Raw genomic sequence first — 12,060 nt, forward strand, 5'->3', positions numbered from 1 at the left:
TGTTTCTGCCTTGGTCATCAGTCGTCAATCTCATATCCTACATACAAAAAATATCACGAGTCGCCACTGGTTTAAGAGGAGGGAGAAAGCATAAATCAAGTAAAAAGGAAAAAGACGTTACAAAAAAATTAAAAAATAAAGGTCGCGAATTACCCACCCAAAGAGAATTATCTATCAGGAGTCGACTGTACTGACTTTTATTCACGTATTTTTAAGTACTGATTAAATTCAGTAAATATTGATTATACCAGCATTTCTTCAAGTTGCAGTATTTACTATTAAATAGCAGTACATACTGAAATATTTTATCATTAGAATGTAAGTTTTACTTAAAACTAGCAGTAACAGCATATACTACTATTTTATTCACTCCATCTGAAGACATATTCATAACCACAATAGATACCAACCTGTGTATCACAGTAATATAGCATTCGAATATCATTTTCAGCAAAGTCATTGATGGGTTCGTCATTGTCATTATACTTCCATTAAAACGTTCTTAAAGCCATCAGGAAATCCAACAGAGCTCATCAGAAACACTCTTATAAAGTTCAATGGATTCTATGTTGATGAATTTTATAAATTCGAGATTGACTGTCCCAAGTTGACTTAGCAGACGTAATTTAAATTTAAGTATGTTCTTGTGGAAATTTAGATAAACTTAATTGGAATCAGAAACTTCTCCTGAAAGTGGAGACAATGCAGCCCACATTTATTTAATGGAAAACAGAAAGGTATACAATAAGGGCTCTATATTGAGAATGTCGTGTCATTATATAGGCCTAAATGTTATTTCCACAATTGAATAGTGATTATAATGACTACATTTCCCAAAAGAATGGAGCTCCCCAACATTTCCACTGTGTTCTTCCACAACACTGGATTGAATGTACTACAGATATGGAGAACCAACTCCTCCAGTAGCCACCACAGTCTCCGGATCTAACAGTGTGATTTCTTCTTGTGGAAGTATGTGAAAGACAAAGTTTATGTACCCCAAATGTCTCGTTCCTTCTGGGATCTCCAGGATCACATTACTTGTGCTGTGGAGACCATTATACCAGACATGTTCAATCGGGTATGGCAAGAATTTGACTACTGCTTAGGTATCTGCCAGGTGACCAGAGGTACGCATATTGAGGGACTCTTGAGTGATGTACACCAAACATGGACAGTTATTCTTCCCATTGAAGCTTGTCATTAATTTATAAATTAAAAAATACAGAAAATACAATGGTTTGAAACCCATCATTCTTTTGTGAATATGTACATCCACACACAGGCCTATCCCAGCAGAGTGATTATTCATAAATCTCAACCACTGGTATTCTGGACATCTCAATGGAGTTCACAGAAATGACACATACATCCCAACACAGTGAACACCTGCAAATTTCTGTCACTGGCATTCTGGTCATCTTGCTGTGACTGTCCAGCACATTTCTTTAACTGGTATTCTAGTAACCTTCATGGAGTCAAAAGAACTAACATACATTTCCCAATGCAGTGATCACTCAGCACTTTCAATCTCTAGTGTACAGATCATATTAATGTAGTTCAAAAATTAACATATATGTTCCAATGCAGTGACAACCAGCACATTTCAGTAACTGATATTCTGGTCATCTTAATGGGGTTCGAATGACTGATACTTATACTGGTTGAACAGTATAGAGCAGAACACGTTTCACGGCTCTTAGCCGACTGGCTTGCTATGCGCGCAGAGGCGGGTGACAGGAAGTCCGCAGTAAATATACACTACGGTTTGTCACGTAAATTATTTCTAACAAAGAAACATAAAATAAACAATTAAAAATAAAAGTACTCACATTATAAAGTCAGGTGATATTGAGAGTGTCTCCCTTCGTTGTTCAAGCATTTCTGCCACCTGCTTATAGGGCTTTAACTTCAGTAACTTCGTAGCCGCTCGAACAGAGCCATAGGAAATTTCCATTTGCTGAGAAAGACGTCGAAGTGATTTTGTAGGAGACCTTTCCAGAGCATGTCCAATGTTATCCAGAGTTTCTTCTGTGAGTAATGTACATGGTTTACTGTGTTCTTTATCAAGAAGACTTCCCGTTTCACGTAATTTATTTACTGATCTATGAATTGTAGTTCAACCTGAAACTTAAACATCAGGAAATCTGAAACGGCATTCGCAGATTCTGTACAGACGTATGAATCATAAATGAATACTTTTTGGGGAACGGAATACCGGTACCCGAATTGAGCCATTTCACTTAATACGCACTGTATTGCGTCACCTAACAAACACGTGCCACGTTTGCAAGAGTTCAACTCACAATGAAGCCTCGTGCGCATAGCGGCCGACTGGCCGGCTAAGAGCTGTGAAACCTGTTCTGCTCTATACTGTTCACTCAGTATATCCAAATACAGTAATGAATATGCGCATCTCAATGGTATTGTCACCTTGATGTAGTTCAGAATACTAACACATATTCCAACATAATGATCAATCTGTTCATATTGGTATTCTGGGCATCTTGATGGACTTAAAAATACTGAAACATACATCTCAAAACAGTGACTAATCTTAACATCTGAAGTCACTGGTATTCTGGTCTTTTGATAGATCCCAATGGACTTACAGCTTTCTTCGAACACAGTGAAATAAGGCAGCGATCACTCTATACATCTCTCCAATCACCTCAATGATTATATCAATGTACCAGTCCAATTTGGTCGCATCCCTTTACACATCATCAGAGTTACCGAAATTGCTTTGCATACAGATGTTGCATTATATCTCTGCCAGTAACTGACCAATAAGTTTCAGTGGTTTATCTTGGTCGTGGGCATCAGAGTATTAGAAGGAAAATAAAATATACTATCTGGTTGCCTTCATTCCAATGCTCTGATTACTGCTTGCCTGAGTATATGGTGAGAGTTTAGACATAATTTTTCTTACAGATTAGTACAACCTTTTGCTATCTTCCTCCTCCGGACCACAAACTGTGATGTTTCACAGAGGCAGATGTATAATAAAATATCAGTATCTGATAAGACATTCTCTCAAAGAGGCCTATCATATGTACACTGTACAGCTCACTACTTACTCTGCAGAACTTCCTTTGATGACTTTACCCAAATATAACTCAACTTTGGAACAAAATATTTCATTCAGAATTATTGTACTTAATGTCTCAGTGAAGACAACAGCACTAGTTCTACAAACGCATCATGTTTGACAAGAGACAGTGTAATTTTGTCTTGACAATTTCTCCTGATTGTCGATTAAAACTGACCATAAATGAGGCACAGAATGAACAGTTAATATGCGAGATTCGGAAAATACGAAGCTGAAACTAGAGATCAGTCATTAACCAAGTAAATTCCTTATAGTTATGAATAGAGCCCGGATGTTAGGCAAAATGCCTTTTTTAAATTGAGGGTATGTATGAAAGACCTATTAGAGATAAACACGTTTCCACATATTTGAGGACTATAGACCCAATTTTTATTTTGCCTTTTTTGCCTATTTTAAGGTTAAATGCCTTTATTTTTAGCCTTTTTACGTCGTTATTGTAAATTTTCAATATTTTTAATGCATTTAAAATAAACCGCACATAAATTATATCCAAAAACAAAAAAGAACGATTGTACAAATTAAAAATATATATTCACATCATGCAAATATTTGCTGAGAATCTTATTCTCCAGCAATACATATGTTTCCAAGAATCAATTCTATCTATTATGTCACTTAACAAAGATGTTTGAACAGTGTAACCCTCAGTGCTCAGGTCACTTCGAGGTTTACCAGCGAAAGAAAGGGGATGAGGGAAATATTAAAAGTAAGTCTCCAGGTCCCGTTACTGTTGTCGCTTGCAGGCACAAGTCATGTGTACTTTGAAGTCTCTAATCCCTTCTCACACCCCTCTTTTTGAGACAATACACAGTCGGTTTTTCCCGATCTCTGAAAGAAAGTAGAGACAGTCCTTCTAAAATAAATTGTTTTAAGTTTGCTCCAATCACTTCAGTAGAAGTAGAAAGATCTTTTTCCACCATGAAAAACTTTCTCTCTGACAGGCAGCTCACTATGACAGTTGACAACTTAAAAAAGCATCTTGTTGTGACATGTAACCAAGGAAAGTGAGAGTTTATTAAGTATTTGTCTATTTTTTATCTGTTTCCATGAATAATAAATGCCTATTTCACTGCCTATTTTTACTGTTTTTAGTGCCTATATGCCTGCCTATTTTAACCAAAATAAATGCCTAAACATCCGGGCTCTAGTTATGAAGATACACATCTGCAAACACTGGGGAAGTAATATGCTCTGATAATTCATCTTATCACCCAAGTGAGCTCAATCCACTCTGCACCTTTAAATTGACTTGAAAATAGGTTCTGATAGATCAACGTTACTAGAGATCCCAATTTAATGATACCATCCTTCATATATATCAATAAAATGAAGCAAAATCTCTTTTTTTTTAATCTTGACATAAGGCTACTGAGAATAATCTTGTACTTCTGTGGAAGGACGACATGTAAATACCACGTCATCATGTCCTAAATATTACGTTTGGCTATATTTTGTTTGGAAAAATTCTAGTTATAAATTAGAAAAGATATACTGTGACACAGATCAAGGATTAATATCACTAACTGAAAATCATCTACAGTCAACGTGTTTTTCAAGTACATATGATTAACAACACCTGCAGGGAGCATTCTATACTCAAACTCTTCTATCTTTCCTACAGGGAGTCTTCTATTCTTTAACATGTTTTAACAGCTTCATATGATATCTTTCATGTGCAGAAGTGCACTTTTCAAGAGGGCTGTGGAATCAAAACCAGAAACAATTTTTGGGTGGTGAAGTTGGAGTGTGTAGAAATGTATATTTCCCGACTCTGATACAAAAAGAAATCTTCATTTTAATACTTCCACTACTGTCTGGACCACCAGTGGTCTGACACTTAAGGGGGGGGGGTGATGGGTGAAATGTCTATTTTCTACATTTTTCAAACCACATCCTTGATTTTTTGTACACATAATCATGGTGTGATAGTTTCATTTCTGTGAGTCAATTAGTTTCTGAGTTATTAACAAAAATATTCTGAAAAATTTGCATATTTCAAAATGAAATATGTCGCTCAATTTTTCAGTAAAATGTTTAGATTTTTTTTTTTTTTTTTTTGCAAGACCAGTGGCATATTTAGAAAAACATCACGCATTATTTTTCCTATATCTTTATGACAAAAGGGGAAAAAACATTTATAACTACTGCATATCTAAAAATAGAAATTTTCCACTGCCACTATAATATTTCATTTTTTATTTAAAAAGGTATCTATTTAATCATAAAAACCCATGTGCTTTTTGTTAACCACAGTGTATAGATAATAATAATCTGTGGCGCTACAGCCTGTGAAGGGCCTAGACCAACCAGCCGGCTACTGGCCTCACGTCCACATGCCAAAGCAGAGGTGGACGATCATCCAACCAGAATGGAGGTATCGTGTGGTTAGCATGATGATCCCCCCAGCCGTTATAGCTGGCATTAGCAACTGGATTTCGCTACCTATCATAGTTCCCCAAGTGCATCACAATGCTGGGTGGGCACCAGTCCCATACACTGGCCGAAATTTCATGAGAAAATTTCTTCTCCCACAAGGACTCGAACCAGCGCGCATTCCGTAATGCGAGTCCTAGGCAGGATGCCTTAGACCGCGACGCCACGGCGCGGGACACGGTGTATAGAACATGCAGTAAAAATTTCATGTTCTTAACATAAAAATTGCAAGAGCCTTTACACTTCGAACCTGACGAAATGTGCTGGAAAAAAAAAAGTGTGGGAAAACAGTTTATAAAATTTGCATGGAATTAAAGTTCAAGGGTGCAGCCATTTATGAACTGCGTAATTTTTATGTTTTCGAGCGCCGCAAGACATTGAAACTTGCTCAACATATAAATAAGAGATTGCTGATTCATTTTTGCAGGGAAACGAAAATGGATTTTTGACTGAAAATTACCAAAATTTCATCCGTCACTCCCCTTCAGAGAGATTCAATGATGCATTAAGTCACATGATATGGGAATAATGCTTTATGAGTTTGGCTACAATAACTTCAGGGTCGATCTTTGCTGTAGTTTACATATTACAGTTATACTTAATACAGTCAACCCTCTATTATCCAGGAGCAGGCAATGCATGTAGTAGCTTAACCAGAACGACAAAAAATATATATATATATATATATATATATATATATATATCAACTGGCGTCAGCATGCGAGGCGTATGTCTAGAACTAGAATCCCTCGTGCAATCCTGCATTACCAACCTGCAGGCAGAGTAGTTCTTTATATCTCAAATCAAATTTTCAAATTCAAATTCAAATTTATTCACAACGGTACATATGAATAGATACCCGAAATGAGCATATGCTCGTGCTCGGGTACAGTCCAGTAGAGTCTACATAAATTTTACAGAGATCAATGATAATGTTGATGATAGAAATAATAGTAACAATATCTAATGTGGACAGCGAGAGAAACTTTTCTGCGAACACGAAAATACTCAATGACTGTCGCACAAATCTTGGTGTGGGCAATGTAGAAACCATGCTTAGTTCACATTTTGATGATGCCGATATATGTAAGAAAAAGAGTAATAAAAAGTTTTATATTAAACATAACATAATACACTTAACTGACAACTTATTTCACAAAATACCCACCGAACTGATAGCTTGTTTCATGAAATAACCGAAATAGTGGCAGATTTAACACCAAAATCACCCATTTCACCAAAAAATACGGTCCTTAACATTCACTGTCCATGTTATTTGGTAAGATAGATAGATCGATCGATCGAACAATCAATCAATCAATCAATTCATAAATATAAAAACAGAACTAATATCTAATCACTGATTATCAAATATTTCATAGGAGTACTGTCAATTAGGAAAGAATATAGGACGAAATAGAAAACAATGGAATGCAAAGCCAGGACAGGCCATATGGCCTAATCCAGAAAGCAAATTGATAAAATCACAAGCTTTTACTTGAGCCTATATCTGCAGCACACTGTCTGGAGAGAAAGACCTAATTCAAAAGTACTGGAGAGCAGGAGCGCTAATGGCTTCACTGTCAGATGCCAGGCATTAAACAAGAACAAGAACAACAACAACAAAAACTTATATGAAAACTACTGTTTACTTGAAAGGTGTGAGCAAAAACTGTATTTACAGTAAAATCTCTCTAACCAACACTATCAAAACATCGGCACTTTAGGCTGGATCAAAAAAAAAAGTTTAAATCTGCCACATTGCCACAGTCTGGGCCGTCAGTTTTGCCACATTAGGAAGTTCGCATGAACTTTTATTTTCAGTGACTATTCGAATCTAAAATTTATATATTATTTGTGTTGTGTGATGGGTTTTAATAAAGAAAATCCACGCAGTTTTTATGTTTATTTAATTATGTTCGGACCGTCAGTAGTGCCACATTAGGAATTTCGCACGAACTTTAGTTTTCAGTAAATATTCGAATCTAAAATTAGTGTATTATTTGTGTTGTGTGATGGGTTTTAATAAGGAAAATCCACACAGTTTTTATGTTTATTCAATTATGAGCACGTGATAGAGAAATAACCTTCACATGGATGCAGTTTCAGCATTTGGCACCATGAAATAAGAACTTTTTTTTTTGTATATACCTACCAGTATTTATTCAATTATCCAGCAAAATTACGTATCTGGAACTAGCCTGGTCCCTTTGGTGCCGGATAAGAGGGATTCTACTGTACTAACATCATTTTCATTCACTCTTCATCAAGTACTGCCATACGAAAGTATACTGGTAAGTGAATTGAATTGAATTGAAAGAGAATTGGGAGGACAAATTTAAAAGGTACGCAAAACGCGTCCTTGCAAGGGGTTTGGGACTGCAAGAAACTAAATATGTGAGCTCCAAGCCTGTTGGCCACTAGTCTCACTCCGGGTTATGCTGCTCCACTGAAGGAGCTCTAGAAAATTTTGAAGGGGAAAACCGAAAATGGATGTAACCTCTTAGGTACCACATACGCGAGGGGACGGAAATGTGATCAAAGTGATCACGGGACGGGACGAGGAGGAGATGGCTGGTGTAAATCTGCACATTGAAATGAACTGTGTCATTTCGCAGTACAGGAGGAGTCGAGAAGACTCTGTCGTCTGTTGACTGGTAAGTGAAATGTTTTACTATTTTTATTTACTTCCTTCATTATAGCAGATAATCGAGGGTTGACTGTAAATATAAAAAGTAGCCTGAAGTGTCATGTGTTAATAATGAGATGTTTTATGACATCACTTACCACTACTAATACATAATGAGCTTTTCTGTAGAGGAGTAGTCAGAGTCGGATGTTCTGTGTACCAACTCCACAGCCCTGCTTCTTGTAACACCCATTGTTACTTCCATTCCCTAAACTACTGTCAGAAAAGAGGTGACACATGAAGGGGGAACGGCCAGGTCATCGTCAGCTGCTTCTCATAATTGGTTTTAGGAATGGCAATGCTAGCATTATAGTAACCAATGTACTTCTAGCCTCTGTAAGTTCAGACATCTACAACTTGACATACTGGGCATAGAGCAGGGATAAGTTGTGCCAGGGAGTTGCATGCAACCCATCTGCACTCTCTTGTCTGAAGATACTTGAGATTCTGACTAGTTCACTAAAAAGATAAACGTGTGTTTATTTACATCTAATTCCATGTGAAGCATATTCAGCCAATCTTAAGGTCACAGCGAAATAAAAAAAGAAAGGTTAACACCAAAACAAGAGCATGTCTTTGTGGAATGTTCCACGAGGGGAAGATTAAGTGCTTGAAGATGCATAGTGCATGTGGGTTGATGTGATTTGCAACTCCTGGCGCAGGAAATTTGAAGTCTTGCTTCCAGCAACACTGTTACTATAGGAAGTGAAACGATGCATGGGAGACATGTTACAGGCTGCGTATATGCCGAGTGCGCCGGAACAGCAGGCAGCACGACGTGAGACCGCTTCCTGCCTTCGCGAGCTCCGACATGTTCAGCGTGCGCTGGGCAAAGTCCACTCGCTCGGCAAACACCTGTGTGTAACCCATACAATAAAATCATCAGTACATTACCTAACTCGCAAAGGGAAGTTGCCAACAGCAAAAAATATTTTTGAGTGAAAACTAAATCAGGTCATCAGTCTAAAAGAACAGACTCTTTTTTCTTAGTTGGTTATAACGACGCTGTATCAACTACTAGATTATTTAGCGTCGATCAGATTGGTGATAGTGAGATGGTATTTGGCGCCATATTACTGACATTCGCCTTGCGGTTGGGAAAAACCTCGGAAAAACCCAACCAGGTAATCAGCCCAAGTAGGAATCGAACCCACGTCCAAGTGTAATTTCGGATCAACAGGCAAGCACCTCAGCTGACCGAGCTATACCAGTGGCTATCAGACTCTTACAAACCTAGTTTAAAAGATGGTCAGCCATTACAACAAACAAACAAACAAACAAATAAATAAATAAATAAATAAATAAATAAATAAATAAATAAATAAATAAATAAATAAATAAATAAATAAATAAATAAATAAATAAATAAATAAATAAATAAAAAAAATTCTACTCTCATCAGATTTCTTGACTGTCCATCATTTGCAGACCATTTTCCAAGAGCAGTGACAGGTAGGGTTGCCAACCCTCCCGTATTTGCCCCTAATTTTCAACAGTCTCCTGGCTCCCTTATTTTCCTTCTCTTCGAGCATTTTTCTCCCTTATTTTTGCATAATATAAAAATAATTATTCTAAACATCTAAACATTTGATTTTGCCGTGAATGACGATTGTTTATGTGATAGTTTTGTTGATCAAGAGATGCATTTTAATATGTAGTCTTTATAGAAAGTAGTGCTTGCCAAGAATAGGTTTTAGTGCACACCTGTTAAAATCAAACAGTGTTAATGTTATAAATTTGGAAAAACTGGCTAGTTTTGTTTTAAGCACACCAAGTAGTAATGGTCATACAAAGACGGTTTCACCTCATGAACAATTGGACAGATGTTCAAAACAGGAGCACGACACATCTAATCAAATCAGAGCTGAAAACTGCAGTCGACTTCAACTATTACACGAGACAAAATCTGTCTCAAAATACTCTTAATTTAAGCCTAGCTGCCGAAGTGCAGAATAAAGTTGTTTTTAGTAACTGAACAGAATAATTCGTCAATTTTATATGTGATATTTTGTCGATTCCTTAATCTCCCGTATTTTCTTCAAAAAAAGTTGGCAACCCTAGTGACAGGTGAATGGATAATGATGTAGAATAACCAAATAGCGTCCTGGCTCGACTTTTCGAGGACTGAAATCAGGATGTACTCATGCATTTAGGCTTACAGTTGTCCATTGTGCGCCCAATAAAGTGTATATAAAAAAAAGAATACAGTACCGTATTCTGAGAGATGGTAGTATTCAAAAAACATTTAAAAAATGCTAATAAACATTCGTCCTAAAATTAAAATCTTCCGAGATATGAATAACTTGTCCATCAACATCGAAGGAGAAGCCCAATGTGTTTTCCCATTATGTATCTGTATGGGGCAGAAACATGGATATTACGACAAAGTAAGGAGAAACGATTAGAATCCTTTGAATTGTGGATATACTATAGTGAAGAATGGAGCATGTGAAATGGACAGACAGAATATGAAATGAAGCTGTGTTGGAAAGAGTGGGTGAAGAAAGAATGATGCTGAAACTGATCAGGAAGAGAAAAAGGAATTGCCTGTGTCACTGGCTAAGAAGAAACTGCCTACTGAAGGATGCACTGGAAGGAATGGTGAACGGAAGAAAAGTATGAGCGTAAGAAGATATCAGATGATAGACAACTTTAGATTGTATGTGGAGACTAAGTGGAAGGTGGAAAATAGGAAAGATTGGATAATGCTGGGTTTGCAGTGAAAGGCCTGCCCTCAGGCAGAATGAATGAATGAATGAACAAAATATTTTCCTAGTTTCTTCTTCTTCTTTTTCTTCACATCACCATCATTCATCATTATCATTATCATCTTGAACATATAAAGTTTTAAGTCTGCGATTAGTTCTGTCCTCAGAAGTTCAAACTTTCCAATGATCTTGTTGACGCCATCTTCTTTTTGGGTGGCTTGTTACCTCAAGGTTATATGTATCCTTAATTCTGTAATGATTATACTAGACAACAAATTTAAACTCTGTTTCTGTCCTTTAGATGAAACTATGTAATTTTAACTAAATGAGAAGTGCTGAGTTCATTTCTGAAAACCAAAATTTTCTAACACATACCATTTTTATAGTACATGCTTTTCACCTATTTACACAAATTTGTTACACTAGCACATAAAACAACCTTTGTTTGTTCAAAATTCACAAATTAAAATGTCTTTTTTTATCTTTTACGTTTGTAGATAACTTTTCCTATCTTTCTGATGAGTAACCAGCAATATTCAGCCAGCATACTTGCATTCCACCTTCCATTGAAGCGCTTTTCGAAGATATATATTTCTTGATGAAACCTCTCCCCGTGTTCATCGCTTACAGCACCAAGGTTTTTTTTGCAAAGAAGTCCAGGTGGCTGTCAAGAAAGTGAACTTTCAGTGACATGTTCATCCCATAAGATGAAAGTAGTGCAACATTACACTAACATTAAATAACTTTTATTTTCGAGAAACAGTACGTGCTGGACAAAAGCTAACTGCAGATTCGTTTTTGCAAACACAAAATACATCGAATACACATATTTTTATAAAAAGGACAAATTTCATGTTGTACAGTGTTATCATCTGTTTGCCGAAGTGTCCTTTAATTATACTTTTTAATTTCAAATTACATTTCAAAGATATGTAAAATCAGTTGCTTGCTCTATTATTTTACCATTTAGTTCAATTTTAACTCTCATTGAAGTTTCCCATGAATAGTCATAGCTTATTCAATATGAGTTAGCAATCTTATTTAAATTGTAAGCTGCTCGTTGTAGGTCATCTTCTGATGTGGCAATTATTATTATTCGGTTACTCTGCATATGAAAT

At 36.4% G+C, this 12,060-nt stretch overlaps 1 protein-coding gene across 3 annotated transcripts in view; it reads right to left on the reverse strand.

Annotated features, from left to right (window-relative positions):
- Positions 1 to 3,619: 3,619 nt before the first annotated feature.
- The window catches only part of LOC138691918 (N(G),N(G)-dimethylarginine dimethylaminohydrolase 1), an 82,382-nt gene continuing 73,941 nt past the window's right edge, over positions 3,620 to 12,060 (reverse strand). For 2 of the 3 annotated variants that reach the window (XM_069814554.1, XM_069814544.1), the window contains exon 6: positions 3,620 to 9,089. In XM_069814554.1, coding sequence (XP_069670655.1) covers positions 8,964 to 9,089 — 126 coding nt within the window. In that variant the 3' untranslated portion in view covers positions 3,620 to 8,963. The remainder of the gene's footprint in view (positions 9,090 to 12,060) is intronic. The other variant, XR_011329989.1, reaches the window with a different exon arrangement.

The sequence above is a fragment of the Periplaneta americana genome, chromosome 2, assembly GCF_040183065.1.
Source record: "Periplaneta americana isolate PAMFEO1 chromosome 2, P.americana_PAMFEO1_priV1, whole genome shotgun sequence".
NCBI lineage: Eukaryota > Metazoa > Arthropoda > Insecta > Blattodea > Blattidae > Periplaneta > Periplaneta americana.